At 43.8% G+C, this 25,824-nt stretch overlaps 4 protein-coding genes across 6 annotated transcripts in view; 3 read left to right on the top strand and 1 right to left on the bottom strand.

The window, feature by feature from the left end:
* Positions 1-1,696: 1,696 nt before the first annotated feature.
* pp2aa (Serine/threonine-protein phosphatase 2A catalytic subunit) lies at positions 1,697-8,625 on the bottom strand. Of its 2 annotated transcripts, NM_001173609.1 has the most exon segments (7): positions 1,697-3,603; positions 3,838-3,956; positions 4,320-4,481; positions 5,396-5,485; positions 6,432-6,605; positions 7,396-7,605; positions 8,187-8,545. In NM_001173609.1, coding segments are annotated over 7 exon segments (930 nt in total). In that variant the 5' UTR covers positions 8,289-8,545; the 3' UTR covers positions 1,697-3,530.
* A 2,208-nt stretch (positions 8,626-10,833) lies between these two features.
* LOC106604209 (ATP synthase subunit O, mitochondrial) lies at positions 10,834-12,130 on the top strand. The gene is given in 4 exon segments (XM_014198652.2): positions 10,834-10,857; positions 10,859-10,942; positions 11,180-11,266; positions 11,536-12,130. Coding segments are annotated over 4 exon segments (297 nt in total). The 3' UTR covers positions 11,638-12,130.
* A 2,209-nt stretch (positions 12,131-14,339) lies between these two features.
* Positions 14,340-17,144, top strand: LOC106604212 (UPF0461 protein C5orf24 homolog). The gene is made up of 2 exons (XM_045717874.1): positions 14,340-14,602; positions 15,009-17,144. Exon 2 carries the CDS (start codon positions 15,012-15,014, stop codon positions 15,678-15,680), a length of 669 nt encoding a protein of 222 aa, XP_045573830.1. The 5' UTR covers positions 14,340-14,602; positions 15,009-15,011; the 3' UTR covers positions 15,681-17,144.
* A 434-nt stretch (positions 17,145-17,578) lies between these two features.
* The window catches only part of LOC106604211 (histone-lysine N-methyltransferase, H3 lysine-36 specific-like), a 37,568-nt gene continuing 29,322 nt past the window's right edge, over positions 17,579-25,824 (top strand). The window contains exons 1-6 of one of the 2 annotated variants that reach the window (XM_014198656.2): positions 17,579-17,711; positions 19,583-20,493; positions 20,895-21,036; positions 22,252-22,424; positions 22,695-24,732; positions 24,829-25,473. In XM_014198656.2, the coding sequence (XP_014054131.1) occupies positions 19,600-20,493; positions 20,895-21,036; positions 22,252-22,424; positions 22,695-24,732; positions 24,829-25,473 (3,892 nt within the window). In that variant the 5' untranslated portion in view covers positions 17,579-17,711; positions 19,583-19,599. Of the gene's footprint in view, positions 17,712-18,323; positions 18,942-19,582; positions 20,494-20,894; positions 21,037-22,251; positions 22,425-22,694; positions 24,733-24,828; positions 25,474-25,824 lie in introns of those variants that run through there. The other variant, XM_014198655.2, reaches the window with a different exon arrangement.

Below are 25,824 nucleotides of genomic sequence, written 5' to 3'. Positions count from 1 at the left end.
GAATAAGGAACTCCCTTCACCTGGTTGTCTAGGTCTGAATAAGGAACTCCCTCACCTGGTTGTCTAGGTCTCAGTAAGGAACCCCTCACCTGGTTGTCTAGGTCTCAGTGAGGAACACCCCTCACTTGGTTGTCTAGGTCTCAGTAAGGAACTCCCCTCACCTGGTTGTCTAGGTCTCAGTAAGGAACTCTCCTCACCTGGTTGTCTAGGTCTGAATAAGGAACTCCCTCACCTGGTTGTCTAGGTCTCAGTAAGGAACTCCCCTCACCTGGTTGTCTAGGTCTCAGTAAGGAGCTCCCCTCACCTGGTTGTCTAGGTCTCAGTAAGGAACACCCCTCACTTGGTTGTCTAGGTCTCAGTAAGGAACTCCCCTCACCTGGTTGTCTAGGTCTCAGTAAAGAACTCTCCTCACCTGGTTGTCTAGGTCTCAGTAAGGAACTCCCCTCACCTGGTTGTCTAGGTCTCAGTGAGGAACACCCCTCACTTGGTTGTCTAGGTCTCCCCACACCTGGTTGTCTCGGTCTTAGTAAAGAACTCTCCTCACCTGGTTGTCTAGGTCTCAGTAAGGAACTCTCCTCACCTGGTTGTCTAGGTCTCAGTGAGGAACACCCCTCACCTGGTTGTCTAGGTCTCCTCTCACCTGGTTGTCTAGGTCTCAGTAAGGAACTCCTCTCACCTGGTTGTCTAGGTCTCAGTAAGGAAATCCCCTCACCTGGTTGTCTAGGTCTCAGTAAGGAACTCCCCTCACCTGGTTGTCTAGGTCTCAGTAAGGAACTCTCCTCACCTGGTTGTCTAGGTCTGAATAAGGAACTCCCTCACCTGGTTGTCTAGGTCTCAGTAAGGAACTCCCCTCACCTGGTTGTCTAGGTCTCAGTGAGGAACACCCCTCACCTGGTTGTCTAGGTCTCAGTAAGGAACTCCCCTCACCTGGTTGTCTAGGTCTCAGTAAGGAACTCTCCTCACCTGGTTGTCTAGGTCTCAGTAAGGAACTCCCCTCACCTGGTTGTCTAGGTCTCAGTAAGGAACTCTCCTCACCTGGTTGTCTAGGTCTCAGTAAGGAACACCCCTCACCTGGTTGTCTAGGTCTCAGTAAGGAACACCCCTCACCTGGTTGTCTAGGTCTCAGTAAGGAACACCCCTCACCTGGTTGTCTAGGTCTTAATTGAAAGGGAAAAAACTAAATACCACAGACAATGAGTTTGACACCCCTGCTCTAGTGTCCAGGCAAATGTCTGTCCTTATAATACCTGGTGCATACGCTGCTTCAATACAACTGGGAACTCAGGAAAAAAAACAAGCTCAAACTGTCAAAAATCATTTTGAATATGAATCCAACTCGGAATTCCAAGTCGGAAACTCGGGCATCTTTCTATCACAAACGTAATCATTGGATCTTGCCTATGCCGTTCAGCCATCACTCATTTATATATTTTTATGTACATATTCTTATTCATTCCTTTACACTTGTGTGTATAAGGTAGTTGTTGTGAAATTGTTAGATTACTTGTTAGATATTACTGCACGGTAGGAACTAGAAGCACAAGCATTTCGCTACACTCACATTAACATCTGCTAACCATGTGTATGTGACCAATAAAATTTGATTTGATCATGGGGCAACGTCGTTCTGAAAGTCAAAGGTCACACTTGCCTCTGTGCCACGCAGAGCGCCTAAGAACCATACAGGACAAAGCAATGAAGGAACAACTTCAATCTTTATTATATAGTGGAGGCTGCAAAACAGAAAGGTATCTATAACAAGGGCTGTCATTTTGTACAGGTGTTCCTGTGTTCACCTGAAATAGGTTTTACTCAACTAATGGACAGGTGAGTGACAGAAAAGCTATTTGCTGGGGGTGAAATATACAGTGCATTCAGAAAGTATTCAGACCCCTTAACTTTTTCCACATCTTGTTACGGTACAGCCTTATTTTAAAATGGATTTCCTCCAGACGGTACGCTTGGCATTCAGGCCAAAGAGTTCAATCTTGGTTTCATCAGTCCAGAGAGTCTTGATTCTCATGGTCTGAGAGACCTTTAGGTGCATTTGGAAAACTCGTCATGTGCCTTTTATTGAGAAATAGCGTCCATCCGGCCACACTACCATAAAAGCCTGATTGGTGGGCTGCTGCAGAGATGGTGGTCCTTCTGGAAGGCTCTCCCATCTTTACAGAGGAACTCTAGAGCTCTGTCAGAGTGACCATCGGGTTCTTGGTCACCTCCCTGACCAAGGCCCTTCTCCCCCGATTGCTCAGTTTGCCTCTGGCGGACAGCTCTAGGAAGAGTCTCGGTGGTTCCAAACTTGTTCCATTTAAGAATGATGGAGGCCACTGTGTTCTTGGGAACCTTCAATGCAACAGAAATGCTTTTGTACCCTTCCCCAGATCTGTGCCTCGACACAATCCTGTCTTGGAGCTCTAGGACAATTCCTTCGACCTCATGACTTGGTTTTTGCTCTGACGTCAACTGAGGTACCTTATATAGACAGGTAAGTGCCTTTCCAAATCATGTCCAATCCATTGAATTTACCACAGGTGGACTCCAAGTTGTAGAAACATCTCAAGGATGTTCAATGAAAACAGGATGCACCTGAGCTCAATTTCAAGCCTTATAGCAAAGGGTTTGACTACTTACGTAAATAAGGTATTTCTGTTATAAACATTTTTTTTTTATACATTTGCAAAAATTTCTAGAATTTTTCCCCTCACTTTGTCATTATGCGGTATTGTGTGTAGATTGATGAGGAAGAAAATGTATTTAATCAATTTTAGAATAAGGCTGTAACGTAACAAAACGTGGAAAAAGTCAAGGGGTCGAATTCTTTCCGAATGCACCATAAAACAGAATGCTGTAGTTTGTCAGTGTCATGATAAACATTAAATACAAAAGTGCAAAGAGAAAGAAGAAGTCAATTCCATCCAGTGCCCAACCAACTCTGAAAACAATGATTTCAAATTCACAACAAAAAAAAAGCCATTGAATTTCTGTTAGAAAAATGTTCACAAAATAACATGTTTACTGCAACCTTCCAGTTTGAGGCCATGCCGAGTTGGGATTACCAAAACTTTTCTATACTATAATTATGTTCCTACCACAAGGGTTACATTTAAACCTTAATCTCAGCAGATTAATTAATTCAAAGCAGATCTTTTTCCTGACAAAACCAGCAGGTACTATGAGACTGTCTGCTTCCAAAATGGCACCCTATTACTATATAGTACACTGTAATCTTTACAATGAAGAACCATTTTCAGAGATAAATACAACATCATGCACAGAGAGAGAAGGAACTGGTTCCATGGACTGTGGTGGGCATCGGTTGTGTGGTCTTCTTTAAAGATGAATGTGACATTTTTTTTTTCTTCCATTTTGCATTGTGAAATTATGGCACACATTTTGGTCCATGGATTGATGGATGCTTACTTTGTCACAACTCTATACCAATGGTCGGTTGCTCCCTTCTCCCGCATCTTCTCCCACTTCTTCACTAAGAAGAATCTATAGCAATACTTCACAGGCATTGGGATCTTTTACAGGAAGTAGTCAGGAGTGCGGCGGGTCACATGGGGTTCACCTCTGCGAGGGGCGGGGTCGAACTGAAGGCTGGAATAGAAACACAGAGTCACATATCTGATACGAGGCCTCGGAGCGACGTTACATCTAATAGAGGGTTCGTTTCATTTCATCAATCAAGATGAGAAAAGGAAGCTTGCTAACTCATTTATCTACACGTAACAATTTCCAATGTATGGAGATTAACAACAAAGCTAAAGTAAAGAATTGTCAACAGGAATTTTATTCTGAAGTGAATACTTTTATTTTGAGGTGAATACTTACAAGGAGTACTTGAGTGTGTCATCCAGCTCCATGATGGCGGCCTGGTTTCCACAGCGATAGCAGTAATTGGGTGCACTGAAGATAGTCACCACATTACGGTCATGGCACCAGTTATAACCCTGTCAAAACAAACACTCAGTAAACCAGAGGTACATCATGGCACCAGTTATAACCCTGTCAAAACAAACACTCAGTAAACCAGAGGTACATCATGGCACCAGTTATAACCCTGTCAAAACAAACACTCAGTAAACCAGAGGTACATCATGGCACCAGTTATAACCCTGTCAAAACAAACACTCAGTAAACCAGAGGTACATCATGGCACCAGTTATAACCCTGTCAAAACAAACACTCAGTAAACCAGAGGTACATCTAGGAACAAGACAATCTAAAACATGAAATCATGCAAATACAAAAGAATGTCAGCATTTTGGTATAAAAATATATAATTTTCAGTACTTAAAAACACGCCACTGTACCTCCATGACGAGCTGGTGAGCTCTGGAGACCAGGGTGAGTCCGTTAGCATGGTTGAAAGTCTCTGAGATGTCCTGTCCAAAGGTGTAGCCGGCACCGCGGGGAGAGATGCCCCAGCCGCCACGGTCATCAGGGTCTGACCACAGCAGGTCACACATCGGACCCTGGGGGAGGGAGACGGTGGCCATGTTAGTAAGGTCAACAATACAATGAACACCACATGATGTGAATAAGGTGGCCATATTGGTGAGGTCAGGCTGCAACACAGAGTCACCACATGATTTTTATCAAAGGTGTTTGCTGAGCGCATATTACAACTGTGAGATGAGTAGTGACTGGTTGGCTAGAAGTCCATGGAACAGATTAAACATCTGCTATACAATGTCAGGGCTTACAGACTCCAGTGGTTCAATATCCACACTATGAAGACGCTGAACAACTGGAAACGCTTCACTCTACATGAACTGAACAGAGATCTCCTGGCTAGAGGCAAAAGCTGTCACACAGAAGTGAGAGAGGTGGAGAGCATGGTGGACGCCCCCTATGCTCCCAAGGGGACCAAGAGGTTTAAGTCAAGTCAATACTATGAAACAACATATTGGACATACATTCTAACTAGCATGGTAGTATGAAGAGAGGAGGTTTAAGTGAAGTCAAGTCAATACTATGAAACAACATATTGGACATACATTCTAACTAGCATGGTAGTATGAAGAGAGGAGGTTTAAGTGAAGTCAAGTCAATATTATGAAACAACATATTGGACATACATTCTAACTAGCATGGTAGTATGAAGAGAGGAGGTTTAAGTGAAGTCAAGTCAATACTATGAAACAACATATTGGACATACATTCTAACTAGCATGGTAGTATGAAGAGAGGAGGTTTAAGTGAAGTCAAGTCAATACTATGAAACAACATATTGGACATACATTCTAACTAGCATGGTAGTATGAAGAGAGGAGGTTTAAGTGAAGTCAAGTCAATACTATGAAACAACATATTGGACATACATTCTAACTAGCATGGTAGTATGAAGATTGGAACATCGTTTCTAGGAACGTGGAAGTGAGCTGACCTCGTGAGGAACCTCCTGTAAGCGATCCAGCGCTCGGATGTGTTCCAGTGTGTCTATTGAGGGGGACAGTCCTCCGTGGAGACAGAAGATCTGCAGAGGAACGACAAGTCAATTAGGACATTTCCATCTAAAACGTGTTAGAAGGAATCAAATCATTAAGGCTTAAAATACCACCTAACGCTGTGTTGAGGTTGTAGATGTTATATATTTTTTTTTACATCTGTATTGTACAGCACATTTCTGCTGAATTGCATGGTTATGTAATAACAGTAGTGATCAAGGGAGAGACCTCGATTTCCAACCACGGTGTATGAATTGAGGAGATTCAGTAACACGGACGACAATAGAATTCAATAAAAATATATATTTTTGTTGCTAAAAGTAGAACCAGTGCGTTTTGGCTTTCAAGCCTTCATCATGGTTTTTGATGAAGGTCAAAAGCCGAAAATTGTTGGTTCTATTTGTGGCAATAAAAAAAAAATGCTTTTTACTGAACTCCATTGTCCTCCGTGTTGCTGAATCTCCTCTCTCCTTCATAACAGTGATCCTAATAGTACAGGACTTTTATATAGCGCTCTTCAAGGACCCAATCAAAGACACTTATGTAATGGTTCCACTAATAAATAAATATGTGATACATTAAAATTGCAATATGTCACTTTTTTGGGGGCAACACGACCAAATTTACATAGAAGTGCGAGTTATAGAGCTGTCATTCTCATTGAAACCAAGCGTAAGAAGTGGTCGATCTGTTCTGTCTGCACTATTTCTATGCTTCCCGGTCTTAAGTTTCGCCTGTGCGCCTTTTACTGTCGGTTTTGTTTGCTTCAAACAGCTAAAAAAAAAAATCTAAAATACTATTTTTTGGTTATGGAAAATATCTTTCACAGTCGTTTAGATGGTACAATGATACTCTACACAATGACGGCTGGTTTTGTTACATAAACTGAAATTAGGCAAACTATTGGATTTTTTTGCAACCATGAATTGGCGTAGTGATTTATGCATAATGCACCTTAAACAACTAATATCTCACCTGGTTATCTACCAGTGCAGTTAGGGGCAGATAGTCAAATAAGTCTGTGAAGTACTTCCAGACGTTGGCGTTTCCGTATTTCCTTAAACACTCGTCGTAGAAGCCGTACACCTGGGTGATCTGTCTGCTCTCATGGTTCCCTCGAAGGATTGTGATTCGCTCACGGTACCTAACCTGAAAAACAAAACTAATTATTAACACATCTCTGGATAGGACAAAAAGCGCATAACAAGACATTACATTCACAGTGACTGCACCTTCTGTTCTCGTGTCAACCAGACATGGTTTAAGGTTGACGACAACATTTACAGTAGCAGAAGTGAATCTTATCCTGTGTTGTATCAGTAGGTTGTCCTCCCTGTAGACCTACTGGCCTCCTCTACCAGTTAGAGTTTTAACCTTGTTGCAGTTTTTCCCTGTGCAAAATACACTAACTAAGCAATATCAGAAAGGAATCAGCCGATGCTGTTTTAGAGTACATTCTAAAACAGGAATGGCAACTGGCGGGCCACAGATATTTTGTAGGGCCCGTGTATCAATAGGAACTCATTCAGGGTCTCAACTTACTGTTGAGAATTAGAAAAAAACAAGCTTCAATAAATAAAAAAATTTGTGGTCGTGCGTCAGCAGTTTCTCTCTTGTTATGTGTCACTAACAGTCACTCAATTAGTCTATGCAAGCTAAAAATGTTTAGATTGGTAATTTAGCCTAGTCAGCTATCTAAACTTGTAGTAATCAAGGCCGAACAACGACCAGGGGCCCCAATAGATTTTGCAAACATTTCTGTCCCCCCTATGGCAAAATGAGTAAAATTGCATGAAATTAGTTAGTTAGAAGAATTCAGTTTGAGTCGTCAGGCAAATCCACTGCAGTCTCTCATGATGAATTCATTTTTTTGGGGGGGGGGCCACCCACCCCCATTAAAGTTGCCCTTTCCTGCTCTAAAACATTTGTCTATGTTTACCTTGAGAGATACTAGGAGGCTGACTGTCTCTACAGAGTAGTAGCCCCTGTCCACATAGTCTCCCATGAAGAGGTAGTTGGTGTCCGGAGACTTCCCTCCAATTTTAAACAGCTCCACTAGGTCATGGAACTGGCCGTGGACATCCCCGCACACGGTGACCGGACATCTCACCTCCTGCACGTTAGACTCCTTCGTCAGGATCTCTTTGGCCTGGGAAGGAAATGAGACGTAAGAGTTTGGGGTTAGGAATTTAAACAGAGGATGGGGGAAATCGGGGATACAGAGGGGAAGAGCGGGAGTTCGGGTCTGTGTATGTTATTGCTCGTTTTGAGTACTATATTTATAAAATGCATGCATATTTTGAAGCTCTAACTATATACGGTAGTTGATACCCAGGGGGCACACTTGGAAATCCAACTGCAACAAGCCCAGAACGGAGCGTAAGAACATCAAGGATATCAAGATGAAATGTCTAAACACATTCATATAAAAATACAACAACGCTATTCAGTCAACGCATGTCAGCCAACCCCACAGTGAATGCAAAGGCAATAGGCTCCGCCGCCATTTTCAGAATAATGTAGCTAGCTAGTTAGTAACTAACTAGTAACTAACTAGCAGTAACAAACAATAGCCGGTGGGGAAATTAACCGTGCTCTGACCAATGAGCAATTTAAGATAGTTACTTAACAGTTAACTAATGCTAACTGTCTAGCATAGCAAATATTAGCTAAGCTAGTTTGCCGGCTAAGGGCTCGCAAGATCATACGAATTAAACGGGTTAAAATTACCTTCTCGCAAAGGGCTTTGACTTGGTTTTCCGAGAGCTGCTTGCATTCGCCGAGTTGCTCAATCCACCCATCCAATTCCTTAGTGAATGATTTGTCGTCCATGTCTGGTTATATTTCAGCTAGCACACTACCTCGTTAGGTTACCTATTGAAAACTAGTTTAGCTAATGCGTTCTCGTCATTCGCACTCTTTTTTGCTTTCGTCGAAAATGAATGCCCGAGCTAGCTAGGTCACCGACACGGCTTTAAATTGGTTCAAACCCCCCCTACTAGCTAGCTACTCGTTAAAATATAAGCGCTGCATGCGCCTTGATATGCTGTTTATCTGAAATAGCTAAAGAAATGCGGTGTACAGACGCAGTTGCAGAAAGCTGTCTCTCTATGAGATTCCGTGGACCCAACCCTGCTTCTTCACCGAGCAACAATCAATGAGAGAGTTTTATTACACTGGCCCGGGATGAACGGGGAAACGCTCCCTCACATCACCAGGAGAAAGCGGGGAGGGAGGAACGCAATACTCAAATCAAACATTACTCTGCGCCTTTCTGTCAGGTTGTCAACAAAGGCAGCATGGTGCATCGTCCAGAAACATACACCTCTTTTCCACAAAATAAATGTTTGAATTTTCAAACTAGGATTGGAAAGGCAGATAAATAGTTTTTAGCACTTTTGCATGTGGGAACACAGAATCCAACTCATCCCTCCTCCACGTGTTTAATTACGTCACTTTTGTTTTGAGCCGACTTCGCGGAAGGCCAGAGCTGGGCACCTGGCTCACGCTCGGGAGCCATCCTGGTTCCAAAACAAATACAATCACTTTTCACCCGATTCAAATTTCTCACACCGGGGTACCCGAGTCAGATAAACGAAACCCCCCGGTCTTGCTGCGTTTACGTCATTGGCCGACGTACCTCACCCGTCCCCTTCATCTGGGCTTTGCTGCCACCGTGAGGTTGCGAATGGGAACTACCATGTGCTCTCGGTATCAAAATAATACATCTATCACAATAAAACCATGAATATTGTGGATAATAGTGTGATTTAAAAACAAATAATGTTTTACCTTTATTTAACTAGGCAAGTCAGTTAAGAACAAATTCTGCCTTGTTCAGGGCAGAACGACAGATTTTTACCTTGTCAGCTCAGGAATTTGATATTGCAACCTTTCGGTTACTGGCCCAACGCTCTAACCGCTAAACTGCCTGCCGCCCCGGAATAGATCTACTGCTATTTAAATGCATATGACTACTGTGCATGCAGGTTATCAAGCTGAAATAAATTGTATAATAAATAAATAATAATTCACAGTGAATAAATACAACGGACTGGCAGGATGCAAAAGCAACTATCCAGAATTTAAAGCGGCTCCCAATGTTTTAGACACACGCATGCGCATTGAGTTTCACCCTAGTCAGCAGTATGAGAAATGGTCCATGCAAGCCTGATTCCTTGAGACGTCCCAACTCTGAGGTTACTCCATTGAATTTGACATTTAAAATGGTTAAGGTAAGAATTGAGGTTAGGGTTAAGGTTAGGGAACTGTAGTAGGGGTTAAGGTTAAGGTTTCGGGTAGCGACGTACCCAGGAGAAAATGGCAGCACCATTGAGGCAAGGAGGACAGCAGGTAAGACGTTCAATATTTAACGTGTATTTTCTGTTGTAAAATAACATATAGTTAGCTGAACCTCTTCACCTAAACCCTAGCTACATCGTCACTTTGAAATCGGTGCAGTCATTCGTTTTGACAGACGTGTCTGATACTACATCAGGAACAAAACGAATTGAATGAATGATCAAGCTTGATACAATGTAACAACCAGTGTTAGGGAAGCTACTCTGAAAATGTACTTTACTAGGCTACCAATTACTCCAAACTGGAATAAGTTAAGTTACACTAAAGTTACCCATGAGATAAATATAGTTTACTACTATAAAGTTACTTTGAAAAAGTATTTCCCTACATCCAAACTACTTCGTGAAAAATGATATCTAAAATGTAATTGACTACAGATTGCAAGACTATTATCGCTCAAAAGTCGGATGTTAACAGAAAGTGTAATTCAGCCTATTAAACACAAAAACGATGTTTCAAGTGAGAATTAGGAAGGTTTGACGCCGAAAACACCACTACATGGCAAAAAAAGTCATGAACTATTGAAAACAGTACCAATATTTGAATTTAGTTAAACTACCACCAAGCTACTGCAAAATGTAATGAAATTACTAGTTGAACTACATGTAGTTCACTACTCCCAACACCGGTAGCTACATTGAAACAAATATATAAACAATTTCAACGATTTTACTGAGTTGCAGTCAAGGACCTCAAGCTGTCTGGCAAATGCAGTATCAAACAGCACACCTTCACTGATGTCATTACCAAGACAGGGATGTCTCCCATCCTCATCACCTCATCAGTGTGTAGCCAGCACTATGTCAGACAGGTGAAAGAAACATAGTGTTACAAAAGTTGTGTGTAATAACAGTGTAATGTCTGATAGTTGTCTTGTTGTGTGTGTTGTTTATGTGACTGTGTCGTGGGCCCTGATGTAGCCCTGATGTAGCCCTGTCACTAAGGAGATAACAACTACATTTGTATTGAATTGAATTGAATAATTGTGTATCTTTATCTCCATTCCTCAGATGTTATGGCTTATAACGGCCGTCTGACCTCTGACCTTTGACGTCATCTCAGCCTTCAGCAATATGATGAGTGCCCACTGTGGAGAGGTCATCTGTACTGTCACCACCGCACAGGTAGGAACTGACACACACACACACACACACACACACACACACACACACACACACACACACACACACACACTCCATCATTACACAGATTTAATCTGAACACAGATCAACCAACTCAAGATTTACATGAATCCACACTGAAATGTAATTTACATGTTTTATATTTACAGGGCTTGATCATTTGCAGATGAATGATTCGCATGTATTTGACATTTTGCTAGTCCTGTGTCTCTTTCCTAGCCTCTGGATGCTGCTAACCTCAAAGACCTGAGAGTTGCTCTGAATGGCTTCTTGGCCAAAGGAGAGACGCTCAAGCTGGAGACTAAGGTAGGAACTAGGAACTCCCAGAGGAGGCTACTGAATAGCTAATACTAAATATACATAACACCAAGCCACAGTGGATGAAAGAATAATGGAATCACTGTCCACCTACAGAATCTGAAACGTTGACATTTTAGGGGTTCCATTTCTTGTTACTCCAAACTAAAATCCTCACCATAAAGTCTGTGAAATATAGTGATTAATATAGTGATTATGAGCTGGTTTGTACATGCTGCTTCAAGTCTGAATGTCTTCTCTGTTCTCTCTCTACCCAGTCTGACCCCCTCCATCCTGGATGGAATGACAGTCAGCGTCAGGGACAAGCATGTGGACATTTTTACCAAGACAAAGATCCAGAAACGGACCAAGATCATTAGGGAGACCTAATAATTGGCATAGGCTGTGTCCCAAATGGCACCATACTCCCTACACTATGTAGCGCTATAAAGGGCTACGACACCAGGCTGAGGGAATAGGGTGCCATTTGGGGGTATTTCTTTTTGTTTTAAACGTTTTGCTTAATCAACTGGACCTAAGTCCTGTGAATGAATGAGTAGTGGAACAATAGTGGAACAATGTTACAGGGAAATGCCTATGTGTATTATTGCTTCCCAGCTTCAAGCTTAACAGTACAAAGTATTACAGTAAATGTAGTCTTTCTGTTGTCATGTTTGATTTGATATATTTGAATCCTCAATAGTCGACGCCGATGGTGACAGCCAGTCTTACTGGGGTCTGACACATAACGAAAAATACATTACAGACAAAAGACTTTACAATTTACATACATTTAAAACATTAACATATAGTGTATCTGTCAGTTCATACACACAACATGTAACTAATATTAAATATGATGTATTATTAAAACCACTGGATTTGTCCGTTTTTTGGAGTTTATTTGTAGCCAGAGCGAAGCTAGTTGATTTGTAGCTTCGTAAAGGGTGAGGCTAGTTGATGTGTAGCTTCGTAAAGGGTGAGGCTAGTTGATGTGTAGCTTCGTAAAGGTTGAGGCTAGTTGATTTGTAGCTTCGTAAAGGGTGAGGCTAGTTGATTTGTAGCTTCGTAAAGGGTGAGGCTAGTTGATGTGTAGCTTCGTAAAGGGTGAGGCTAGTTGATGTGTAGCTTCGTAAAGGGTGAGGCTAGTTGATTTGTAGCTTCGTAAAGGGTGAGGCTAGTTGATTTGTAGCTTCGTAAAGGGTGAGGCTAGTTGATTTGTAGCTTCGTAAAGGTTGAGGCTAGTTGATTTGTAGCTTCGTAAAGGGTGAGGCTAGTTGATGTGTAGCTTCGTAAAGGTTGAGGCTAGTTGATTTGTAGCTTCGTAAAGGGTGAGGCTAGTTGATGTGTAGCTTCGTAAAGGGTGAGGCTAGTTGATGTGTAGCTTCGTAAAGGGTGAGGCTAGTTGATTTGTAGCTTCGTAAAGGGTGAGGCTAGTTGATTTGTAGCTTCGTAAAGGTTGAGGCTAGTTGATGTGTAGCTTCGTAAAGGTTGAGGCTAGTTGATTTGTAGCTTCGTAAAGGGTGAGGCTAGTTGATGTGTAGCTTCGTAAAGGGTGAGGCTAGTTGATGTGTAGCTTCGTAAAGGGTGAGGCTAGTTGATTTGTAGCTTCGTAAAGGGTGAGGCTAGTTGATTTGTAGCTTCGTAAAGGTTGAGGCTAGTTGATTTGTAGCTTCGTAAAGGGTGAGGCTAGTTGATGTGTAGCTTCGTAAAGGGTGAGGCTAGTTGATGTGTAGCTTCGTAAAGGGTGAGGCTAGTTGATTTGTAGCTTCGTAAAGGTTGAGGCTAGTTGATGTGTAGCTTCGTAAAGGGTGAGGCTAGTTGATTTGTAGCTTCGTAAAGGGTGAGGCTAGTTGATTTGTAGCTTCGTAAAGGGTGAGGCTAGTTGATTTGTAGCTTCGTAAAGGGTGAAGCTAGATGATTTGTAGCTTCGTAAAGGGTGAGGCTAGTTGATGTGTAGCTTCGTAAAGGGTGAGGCTAGTTGATTTGTAGCTTCGTAAAGGTTGAGGCTAGTTGATGTGTAGCTTCGTAAAGGGTGAGGCTAGTTGATTTGTAGCTTCGTAAAGGGTGAGGCTAGTTGATGTGTAGCTTCGTAAAGGGTGAGGCTAGTTGATTTGTAGCTTCGTAAAGGTTGAGGCTAGTTGATGTGTAGCTTCGTAAAGGGTGAGGCTAGTTGATGTGTAGCTTCGTAAAGGGTGAGGCTAGTTGATGTGTAGCTTCGTAAAGGGTGAGGCTAGTTGATTTGTAGCTTCGTAAAGGGTGAGGCTAGTTGATTTGTAGCTTCGTAAAGGGTGAGGCTAGTTGATGTGTAGCTTCGTAAAGGGTGAGGCTAGTTGATGTGTAGCTTCGTAAAGGGTGAGGCTAGTTGATTTGCGGATGCAGTCAAAGAAATGTGTGTAGAAAATATTGCACAAAAATATTTGTTTACAGTTTCAGAGGCAAACTACTGTTTGACAATCAGACAGTGAAGAACTAGCGATGTGACTGAAATGTGAATATGTATGAAACTGTACAGAAAAACTGATGTGAGTTCTGTAAATTAGATTGCTTTCCCACTAACGTCAGGTCAAATGTAGTTATATTACACGGTTTAGTAGATCAAGCAAGTTTCTAATCCTGTACTTAATGTTTGTCATTGTTATACTACCACCTACTGAAAGTACAGTATTAATAAACCTCTGTTTATAAAGGTTCCCACTAGTTACCACAGCCGCAAAGTCAAAATTACCTATATCATAAAATGTTATGAAAACACAAATGAGCTTTTTGGTCTTAATATAAGGTTGCGGTTAGGCATAATGTTAGCAGTGTGGTTAATGTTAGGTTTAATGTTAAGGTTTAAAATCACATTTTAAGAAGATACTTTGTAGAAATAGGCGGGGTTTATGACTGGCTGTCGCTAGTGACGACCGTTTCTAAAACTGTTAACTCATTTCCTGGACACAATGTCCACGATTTCAGAACAAAGGTTACAAACAAAATACATAATATCCTATATTCTTGATCGAAATATGGCTGGATTACATGCCATATTTTTATTATAGTAAATGGCTTTATAGGGCTGCTATGTTTCCTTAAAGTCTGGCGCGCCTGCGCTTTGAGCCCCTCCTATTTTCTAAAAGGAAAAAAAAACGAGGAAAATGGCTGCCTTTCTCATTTAAACCTCTGTCCTAGAAGAATAAATAAATATCAAATACCCGGCGCATAATGTCATCCAGGATCAAGTTAATATCCATGGAATATAAGGCGTAGAATACATGCGTTTTTATGATGTTATGGCGGTCAAGAATGGAAAATCTGTTTCATATTTAACCCTTTGCATTCTATGATCCGCCTACAAATGAGGTTTGTGTTTTCTTAATGTTCTCAAAATGTACTTGCAAATGCAGCAGTTTTCTTAGTGGTATTTCGTTGTAGTAGCGCCCATTGCCCCATTTATACAGCTGTTGTATTGTTGGGTTGTAAACGCATAATAGCGAGACACTACGTTGCGTATTGTATTAGCACCGCCGATATGGTTTTGCAACAATAGCCTGTTTTAATTAATCATGTTGGACAAGATGTTTGGACATAGAATAGATAGTTTATAACATATTCATTACATAGTGATGTGCATCACCAACTTAGGTTCTTAGTGTGTGTGTGTGTGTGTGTGTGTGTGTGTGTGTTTATGTGCATGCTCGTAAGTCTGTGTCACACATACCAATTCAATGACTAAACCTGTTTCCCTTTTATTTATATCCCTCAACAGAAAATGATGCACCAAGTCACTAGCAGCAGCAATGACTATTGCATGAGTGGCCTTGCAGAGGAATGTCAACACCCAACCAGCCACTTTGACTTATGTAGCTCGCAATCCAACAAATTCTACCCTTCGCCCCCACCCCCTGCTCTACAGCTGCCCCACCCAAACCTGCACAAGCCCATGCCCTGTCAAATGCAACCAGAGACCCAGAATGAGTTTCACCCTCAGGCAGTGAGGATCCGAGGGTCCAGTGAGGCCCTAACTGGGACAGAGAGCTCCAAGAAAAAGAAAGGAGGCGTCGTCAAGTCCGGCCGTAGAGGGAGACCCTCGGGGACCACTAAGTCAGCCGGTTACCGGACAAGCACCGGACGTCCGTTGGGGACCACGAAAGCTGCGGGGTTCAAGACCAGTCCCGGCAGGCCCTTGGGTACGACCAAAGCGGCGGGCTACAAGGTTAGCCCTGGCAGGCCTCCTGGTAGCATCAAGACTCTGGCTCGGCTCAAGAAACTGGAGTACGGGAGCTGTGATGGTACCAAGAAACTAGGCTTCAGTAACTGCGTCGGCGGAGCCAAGAAACTGGACTATGCCAGCTTCGAAGTGGCACCTTTCCCTTACACCCTGATGCAGAAACGAGGCTTGCGTGAGCCTACTGGCAAAGTGGAGGAAACTAACAAGTAGTTCTTCCTGCGTCTCGTATCTATTGCCTGGAAATCATATTTGAGTGCTTGTCCTAAAGGGTGTTGATGACCAGCAGGGACTCATGTAGCCAAAATATGGGTTGACTTTTGGATATGTCTGGCACTGGTTACTAACGGATGGCTCCTCCTCTCTTCAATGTACTCTGCTGATATCGTCACCATTTACTCTGTCCCTATCCAAAGACTGAAATCGCTCTCTTTTTTTCAATAAGTTTGTTATCTTATTTTACAGAAATTGCATGATAAGGCATATAATAAATACAATCAATATACTTTAGCTAAACAGGAATGAGAGAAATAGCCTACTATTCGTCATTATCTGGTCAAATGATCGCTGTCTGGAGAAGGGTTGATGTTTTGTTTAAATGTTTAAATATTTGACTTTCATTCATCTGTTTATTTCATGCTCTGATATAATGTGCTTTTATCATTAGTAGTTTGCTTGTCCTCCTGATGTTTTCCACATTGAAAATGCATCTGAGTAGAAAACAACACAAAACACACTAGCAAAACATGAATCTTAGTAGGAAACAACACAAAACACACTAGCAAAACATGAATCTTAGTAGGAAACAACACAAAACACACTAGCAAAACATGAATCTTAGTAGGAAACAACACAAAACACACTAGCAAAACATGAATCTTAGTAGGAAACAACACAAAACACACTAGCAAAACATGAATCTTAGTAGGAAACAACACAAAACACACTAGCAAAACATTAATCTTAAGCTTCTCCCAGAGTTCATGTGGCAGTGTTTGTGTCTTTTTGTGTTGTATGGTATGACATATTTTTTATTTGTATTTATACATAGCATATTTATACACAGGATTTCATGCAATATAACATTGTTACGACACGTTTTTTGAAATTTTGCTTGAACTTTTGGGCCTCCCGGGTGGCGCAGCGGTCTAAGGCACTCCATCGCAGTGCTAGATACGTCACTTCAGACCTGAGTTCGATTCCACGCTGTATCATAACCGGCCGTGATCGGGAGTCCCATAGGGCGGTGCACAATTGGCCCAGCGTCGTCCAGGTTAGGGGAGGTTTTGGCCAGGGTAGGCCGTCATTGTAAATAAGAATTTGTTCTTAACGGACTTGCCTAGTTAAATAAAGGTTACAAAAAATTAAAAATAAACTGACACGAACACAGTGCATCTGAAAACCTCTCATAATGCTTATTTGACGACAAAGGAATTGTTATTTCTAACCTTTTGTGAATATGAATGGTTTTGTCTTCTCAATGTACTGTATTATCCTTTATTCTTTGTTCTCACAAGTTAACTATCAATCGATAAAAGCAAACCCAGAATGGTGTTGACTAGGAACGATCCTTTTTAACCAACGGAGAAAATGCTATGTGGTGGAGTATGTGTAACGATAAGATAGTTTTCTGTATGTATGACCAAAAATTAAAGTGAAATGGCCATTCCAAAATGATATTGTCTTGACTGTCACTGATATTTTAATAGTGTAGTGTATAAACAACAGTATAGATCATTTCCATTTGTAAAGTACAGATAAAAATCTATATGTTATCATATCATGGGGTCCAGGTCCCCCTATGAGCCAGTGGACCCCACCTTTATAAAACACTGATTGCATGTCCAACCACTCTAAAATACATATAAGGAATACTGTTTTAATATTGATATTCGCATCCTATAATAATTTTTATAAGAAGATTTACTTACATAAACCTGGGTATTGTGTCTTACATAGGCCTAGAATTACATATGGCCTGTGTTGTGAATCTCATAGAACTGCGAAACCAATATTGAATGAGAGAAAAAAAGAACAACACATTTAAATATAATTTCAACATTAAAACAATGGGCCACTTCGAGAAAAAAAAAAAAATTCTAAACACATGTTCTTCTTTTTGTCTGGGCCTCTGACATTGTAAGTGCATTCTCTTCGCCCTACGTTCTCAGTGACGGCCTCATAAGGTTACAAATCTACAGATTGGTCATCAATGAAGAGCAGCAGAGGCAAATATCCTATCAGGTAATATGATTCAGTAAAATTGGCTATAAAATAATGTCTGTAGCCTATTTGACAACTGTCATTTCGATGTAGCAGTGATGGGCATTGTGCGAAGCTAGTTTATTACAGTAGCAGTAGGACACGACTGCAAGTATGTCGAGCCTTTTGTGTGGCCACTTTGCAAGGCGTATTCTTCTCTTTATAGGCTGCTGTCATTGTTATTTTTAATGCGAACGTAATTGCAGGATACGTGGAAAAAAACGGATAGGCATTCAGCCGAATTAACAATATTATATTACATTGCACCTCATTGACATGGTGTCCAGGGGTCCGATTTTAGTTAGGGCTTTGCCCCCTCCATTGACATGTGTATTGCTGCCGACATGGCCTATTTTATCTGCTGTCAGGCAATATGGCGCATAGTCTATTTTAAAACTTTGACTAGGCCGCATCCGCTTGCGCTGTTTTCCCGTCGACCACTTTCGAACTATTGATCCGTATTCGTTGTGGTCACAGATTTGTCTCTCTCTCTCTCCAACCTCTCTCTGCTATCCAAAATGGAGGAAACAAGTTACGCCTTTGTTGGGATAAGGAAACCAATGGCGCAATGGTTTATCAGTTTGACATACCTTCCACTCACATAACCCCATAATAAATAGTATTTATCTAGCCAAGGGTTTCGTGTATGTTGACTAAAAGCCATGAGGGGATATAGTAGCATGTGGATGTGTGAGTGTGAGTGTGACTAGACCAGTGTGCTGACTGAGGATGATAGGTTGAGAGTGCCCGGGCCCGATGTGCTGTGATCCGCGGCTCCGCAGACAGGGGGGTTGGGTGGCTGTGCGGATTGGTTGTTCAGCTCTGCTCGCCAACACAGCCAGTCCGTCTAGCAGGGCTCTTTTAACATAACTAGAGGGGCATTTCGACAGCCCGCAAAACAACCATGTAGTAAAAATGATATTGTAATTGCCAGGGACTAAGGTGGTGAACGCTACACTGACTTTTGATGCACTAAAATGGAAGGTTTAATTTTTTTGGGGTCTATTGGTGACTGTTTTGGAAAGGCCGCCGCTGGTGAGATAGGACAGGAGGTGAAGGAGAGAGAATGAGAGCTGTTGGTCTTTCTTGGCCTAGTGCTGCTGCTACTGCTGGGATTGTGCAGATCCGCTTTCACAAATCGAAAAAAACACACGCTTCATGCCCCAATCTGAAAGACCCGCAGTTGGTTTTATTGTGACCGACCTCCAAATGGTAAGATTATTGCGTTTTTTAATACAGACGATGTTTTTAAACGTTTTGAACCGTCCTTTTGTGAGTTAGAATGGATGCTTCCTATGTCGGTTTATAGGCTCTGTGTAGGCTACTTGTGTGAGCCATTCTGTATGATGGCTTTGACTGTATTGACTCCCCTACAGACAGTCAGGCTGGCAGCGCGATCAATGTGGCACAGATCTATCATTTCAGTATTTGCGATCGTTCTATTTTGATATAAAAAAACAGAACGAGTAGATATGATTTTATTGTGAACGGGGCAGAGCACACCGGTCGCTCGCTGGGTTTTCCTGATCTTTTTGTCTTCTCTGCTGCCACTACGGACGGCCTTCAGAGGGGAAGCCATGCAAATGTCGTGTTATTACGTGTAGGCTATGCGGTAGTCTTTCTTTATGTTATTGTCGCGTGGAATGTGAGTTGTTATTTACACACAGACAGTATGGTTTATATACATTCTTGTGTTTTTAAACAATTGTTTTGTAACATTGTAGCTATTTCAAACAGTGCATGAGTCTGAACCATATGAATTGACCACACTGTAGCTGGATAGGAAAAACCTGGTTGTTTGCTAGAAGGTTTACCTCAACCACCCTAACCTGCATGTTCTTTTACAATGACAGGAAGGAGCCATGACAACATGAATTCTTCATACAGACGGGCTGTTCGGGGTGGCTCAGCTTCAGCCACATCTTACAGCTCAGGCCAGCCAGAGCTGAGGCCCCCCAATCGCCTCTCAGTTTCCACCACTTCGTATAGAAACCAGTGCAACAGCAGCGCCAAGCGTGGCTCAACAGACCAACCTTCGACTGCCATGCAACTGTCAACCTCTGCTCTCAAACAGGCACCTAGCTACGGATATAACCAGGCAGAGAGGGAGAGGCCCCACTGCTACAGTCCTCTGCTGAGGCTCCAGGACCTCTCCACTATGGTACACAGACCTGGGTCTGATCTGGGACCCGGGCCCCAGCCCAAGGACCTCCATGCCAGGAACCATTTGCACTCTCACAGCCCAGTGGGAGGCTCTAGTTTTGGGGCTCCCCTGGTCCGACTGCCCCCCTCTACTGGTAACGAGGAGACAGAACCCTACGAGGATTCCATCCAGGATCAGAACGGTTTCTCTCCAGTTAGTTCTGATAGTTTGGAGCGCTGCTCTCCCATCCCCAACGGATACCTGCATTTCGAGTCCACCTTGTTTGACAGTGGGGACAGGGAGGACGAGGACGAGGAGGAAGAGTTGGTACCTTTTCAACAACACTCTTCTAAGTCCGCCAGAGACAGAACAGTCACAGACTCTAACACCACTTCTGGTTCAGGGGTAGACCATAACAGCACATACAAACCCTCTGTTCTCAACCTGATGTCTAAGAGTCTATCTGAACTGGACCCTACTCTGAGCCCCAGTGCCCTGCCTGACATGTCCATGGGGGATGGCTGGAGTATGGACCAGGACTCTGACAGTGACAGTGACAGTGAGATGACAGGAGACACACATGACAATGGTCTCATCTCACCTGTTGGAACCAACTCTAATGTGAGTTCTGTCTCTTACTGATGATGATGATGATGGTAATAATAATAACCCCCAGGGAAGATGCATCCTGGGTAGCTCTAAAAGATATCTTATCTGACATTATCTTCAGTTCTGTAAATACTGTGTAGTCTCCTGGAACAGTATTTGTCAAGAAGATATTTTTATTGTTTTGATTTGGCGTACACTATATGCTGATCAACCATATAGGCTAGTTTTATATTAAGCAAAATAATATTGATTTGATAAGAGTATTTGTTTCACATTTGAATTTGAGATGCTAAAATTAAATGTTGAACAACATATAATAAGATACAAGAAATCCCTTTTACCCTCAGAGTTTTGAACTGTCAAAGGGATGATCCTATATGTGTAATAAGTCCTTTGTTTATTTTTTTGTTCAGCCCAACAGCCCAAAGAAGAAGCCCCTCCCAGCAGTGCAGTACTTGGAAGGAGATCTGGTCTGGGCCAAGTTCAACCGCCGCCCCTGGTGGCCCTGTAGAGTTGCCATAGATCCTCTGGAGGGGATACACACACGCATGAAAGGTGGGAAGATGTATTATTGGTGTTGGATCTAAACGTATCACAGGATGGGTGTATTATTAAGTTAGGGCATGAAGCATTGATTAAAAGTGGGAAGGAAGTGAAGCTCTCCTCTGGGTTCCTTGAGGGAAGGAAGGGAAGCTCACCTCTGGGTTCTATACGGGAAGGAAGGGAAGCTCTCCTCTGGGTTCTATACTGGAAGGAAGGGAAGCTCTCCTCTGGGTTCTATACGGGAAGGAAGGGAAGCTCTCCTCTGGGTTCTATGGGGGAAGGAAGGGAAGCTCTCCTCTGGGTTCTATGGGGGAAGGAAGGGAAGCTCACCTCTGGGTTCTATACTGGAAGGAAGGGAAGCTCTCCTCTGGGTTCTATGGGGGAAGGAAGGGAAGCTCTCCTCTGGGTTCTATGGGGGAAGGAAGGGAAGCTCTCCTCTGGGTTCTATACTGGAAGGAAGGGAAGCTCTCCTCTGGGTTCTATGGGGGAAGGAAGGGAAGCTGTCCTATGGGTTCTATGGGGGAAGGAAGTTAAGCTCTCCTCTGTTCTGTGGGGGAAGGAAGGGAAGCTCTCCTCTGTGTTCTGTGGGGGAAGGAAGGGAAGCTCTCCTCTGGGTTCTGTGGGGGAAGGAAGTTAAGTTCTCCTCTGGGTTCTATGGGGAAGGAAGTTAAGCTCTCCTCTGGGTTCTATGGGGGAAGGAAGTTAAGCTCTCCTCTGTTCTGTGGGGGAAGGAAGTTAAGTTCTCCTCTGTGTTCTGTGGGGGAAGGAAGTGAAGCTCTCCTCTGGGTTCTGTGGGGGAAGGAAGTTAAGTTCTCCTCTGGGTTCTGTGGGGGAAGGAAGTTAAGTTCTCCTCTGGGTTCTGTGGGGAAGGAAGTGAAGCTCTCCTCTGGGTTCTGTGGGGGAAGGAAGTTAAGTTCTCCTCTGGGTTCTGTGGGGGAAGGAAGTGAAGCTCTCCTCTGGGTTCTGTGGGGGATATAACAGCTAGAGAAGAAATAACCACCTGGATCTAAAATGTGTTGTCCACAATCACTCCAAAGTGGACATAGTTTGTGGTATATAAGGGCATATGGGGGCATCCTCCGACAGTTATCTACAAACTACTTCAAGTCAATGTATCAGCTCAGTTTGTCTTTGTGTAATTCAAGCATTTAAAAGCTTTTGAGTTTCTCCTATAACATTTTGTATCAATGTTAAAACAAGTTGTCTTTGTGTTTTCTGTTGTTCCAGTCCCCAGTCGTCGTCCTTGTCGTATGTATTACGTGGAGACTGTGGCAGAGATGGCAGACCATGCCTGGGTACCTGGGAAAGTTACCTACCCCTTCACAGGAGGAGAGCAGTTCACAGACCTGCCTGTGCTGAGACGGAGAGGGAAACAGAGGGAAAAGGACTACAAATACACAGTAACTGACCACAGACTGTCATCTCCTGTTGCTTTTAATTTAGCTCACATTGTGTGGTGCTGTTAGTAGAGATATGTTTAAAGTCCCAAATCGCTTTTTGTCGTTGTAAAGGTGCAGAATAGTTTCATTGCGTGTCTCACAAAACATATCTGGAAGATTATACTCACACTATCTATTCCACAAAGACAACAACTCCATATAGTTTAGAAACAAGGACATCTTTGAGAGTTGGCCGCTTTTGTCCTGATGTTTGTCTTCTCTCCGCTGTAGATACCCAAGCGCCTGTTGGAGTCGTGGAAAGTCAGCGTGCTGGAAGCTGAGTTTCTCCTACCTGACCTGCTGAAGAATACTGCTGTCTCTTCTTCCATGGCCTTTAACGGTGAAGAGCGGGTGTCCTCCCCACTGCCTGATGAAAAAACATCCGAGGCCCCCTCTTGTTCCTCCTTTAACCTCACTGCACCCCCCTCCCTCAGCCCTCACCCCAACAGAAACAAACATCCCCCTGCTGCCAACCTGATCGTAGCGAACGACAGTAGCAGCAAAAAGAAACCCTGCCAGAAGAAGAAGAAGAAGAGGAAGGGTTTGGCGGAGATCTTTGGTCATATAGCTGGAAGTCCCACAGAGTCATTAAGCATCCTAGACCTGGCCAACCAAATGCCTGCTGCCTCAGCTGATCCACTGAAAGAAGAAGATCCCAAGGACTCTCCGTACGCAGACCTGGATTCTGTACCAACCATTGTGCGTCCCAAACGGTCTGAGAAACCTGCTATAGAAGACACAGAGAAACCGTCTGAACCCTCAAAAGAGGAGGCAGAGAAAGGGGGTAAGAAGGAGCGGGCTACTCCTCCTGAAAAGGCCAAAGACAAGCGTGTGGTCATGGTGGTTCCTAGACATGTAGTTCCTATATCCTCATCCCCAAGCATTTTAGCAAACAAATCTCTTTTAAATTACAGAACTACAAAAAACACAAATGTTTTACAGTCAAAACAGAAGTTGGGCAGCTCTTCTGAACGGAAGAATAAAAATGATCATGATACGCACTCTCTGCATCTCCCTGCCAGCAGACGTCTGATGACCAGGGCCCTGAAAGCAGAGAAGGAGACAGAACTCAAAGAGGCTCTGCTGGCCTCAAGCCAAAACTTGAGAGACGATCGGCTTAATGTGCATTCTTCTGATGATGATGATGATGATGTGAGCGATAACGTTCAGATCAGAACAGAGTTGTCTACTAGCAGGGATTCTTCACCAGACAAAGCCAGATCCTCTGCTAGTCACAGCTCTCCTAAAAAACAGGCCGAGTCTGATTGGAAGCACCTCCACAACGGCTCGTGGAAAAACTCTGAAGATGTGACTCCAGGGTCCAGTAAGCCTGTCATAACCCCTATTAAGGTCAAGGAAGAGAACATTGTCTCAGACATATCCTCCTGTTCTTCCCCCACCTCCTCTCTGTCTCCCATGGACGCTTTCCAAGATATCAAGGAGCTGTCATTCAAATCCTTAGTGAAGGAAGAGAGCGACTCTGGGGACTCTAACACTAACTTTAAACCTGAGCCTAATTACAAGTTCAGTACTTTCCTGATGCTCCTGAAGGACATGCATGATAGCAGGGAGAAAGAGGGCAAGCCTCTGACCATGCCTCCCTCGCCAGACCTCATCAAGGAAGAACCCATGGTCATACCCACCGCCCAACCACCAGACGACCCCCTTAACGCTGCTGCTGGCGGGGACTGGATGCCAGCGGGGACCAAAATCCAAAACGGCCAGCATGCGAGCACGCCAACAACCAAGAGAACACCGGCCAAACCCAAGTCTAAAAATAAACCCATCGTGAAAAACGAAACATACAAAGTTGAAGGGAAAACAGTGCTGGCTCAGATGGTGGCGAACGCGGTGGAGAAGCAGCAGCGGAGGAAGCCGAAGCCTCCAGCCAAGCTCCGGGCCACCATCGCCGGTCTCTCTCCCGAGATGGCTGACCTAGCCTGGGGGAGGGAGTTTGTCTCTGGGCACGCTGACCTGGCTGAGCCTGGCCTCGGCCCTCCTCTTCCTCCTGTCCCCTCCGCTGTTGACTCCTCATCCTACCTCGACAAGAGCCCGGGTACCAAAGTGGCCCCTAAGAAGCGCTGGCAGACGTTTGCACAGCAGGGGCCAGTGAAGCCAGGGAAGGATGCAGGTGCTCTGGGTGGGGTGGCCTCACCGCAGGGGCCTGTGGAGGTGAATGGGATCTACAGAGACGGTCAGGGAGGGACACCAGACTGCATCAGGTCCCATGAGCTGAACCTGGGGATGGAGAAGCAAGATGACACATCAGGTAAGACATGGCTTTCAGAACCAGCAGTGTTTTATTCAACAGTTTGCTTTTTATTTTTGGAGATTGATTTGATTGATTGATTATTTGTTCCCACAGCACATTCTGAAAACAAACGGCTGAGGAAACCCAGCAAAAGACTGCTGGAATCCACAGAGGAGGAACAATTCTTCTCCCCGAAGAAAAAACTAAAGAAACCTCTGGAATCTTCCAAAACTCCTCTGAGCCCTTCCACAGTTCCAGGCCCCGCCCTGCTAACATCCATCTCTATCCCCAGCCCCATCCCCACCCCTGGCCCTACCTCTGGGGAGCCAGCCAGCCCCACCCCTGGCCCTACCTCTGGGGAGCCAGCCAGCCCCACCCCTGGCCCTACCTCTGGTGAGCCAGCCAGCCCCACCCCTGGCCCTACCTCTGCGGAGCCAGCCAGCCCCACCCCTGGCCCTACCTCTGGGGAGCCAGCCAGCCCCACCTTTGGCCCTACCTCTGGGGAGCCAGCTATCACCACCCATGGCCCTAACTCTGGGAAGCCAGCCATCACCACCCTTGCCCCTACCTCTGGAGAGCCAACCATCACCACCCCTGACCCTAACTCTGGAGAGCCAGCCAGCACCAAGGCCCTAGCAGGGCTGAAACAGAGTCTGTCTGTCTGTGTTATAAAATCATTATCCAAACAACCCTCAGCAGTGACCTCTTTCTCTACTGAATCATCATCATCAGATGGGACAAACCCTCCTCTGCCCTCTGGTAAGCAACATCTCCAAAAACTTCTCTCAATAGGCAATGCTGTCTTATTTAATACAAGAGGCAGGTATATTCTATTGGGAAAGTAGTTCCATTGGGAGAGTAGTTCCATTGGGAAAGTAGTTCCATTGGGAGAGTAGTTCCATTGGGAGAGTAGTTCCATTGGGAGAGTAGTTCCATTGGGAAAGTAGTTCCATTGGGAGAGTAGTTCCATTGGGAGAGTAGTTCCATTGGGAGAGTAGTTCCATTGGTGAGAGTAGTTCCATTGGGAGAGTAGTTCCATTGGGAGAGTAGTTCCATTGGGAGAGTAGTTCCATTGGGAGAGTAGTTCCATTGGGAGAGTAGTTCCATTGG

The sequence above is a fragment of the Salmo salar genome, chromosome ssa05 (assembly GCF_905237065.1).
Source record: "Salmo salar chromosome ssa05, Ssal_v3.1, whole genome shotgun sequence".
NCBI lineage: Eukaryota > Metazoa > Chordata > Actinopteri > Salmoniformes > Salmonidae > Salmo > Salmo salar.
This window is presented reverse-complemented; position numbering and strand designations above follow the sequence as displayed.

Bases quoted from the DNA above. Each gene is read 5' to 3' on its own strand.
- LOC106604212 (XM_045717874.1), top strand. From the start codon at position 15,012: ATGATGCACCAAGTCACTAGCAGCAGCAATGACTATTGCATGAGTGGC.
- pp2aa (XM_045717708.1), bottom strand. From the start codon at position 8,288: ATGGACGACAAATCATTCACTAAGGAATTGGATGGGTGGATTGAGCAA. The intron at 6,606-7,395 runs GTAAACATAGAC...TTTGTTTTTCAG, and splicing joins GCCTCCTAGTATCTCTCAAG to GTTAGGTACCGTGAGCGAAT. The intron at 4,482-5,395 runs GTCAGCTCACTT...TCCCTCCCCCAG, and splicing joins TACAGGAGGTTCCTCACGAG to GGTCCGATGTGTGACCTGCT.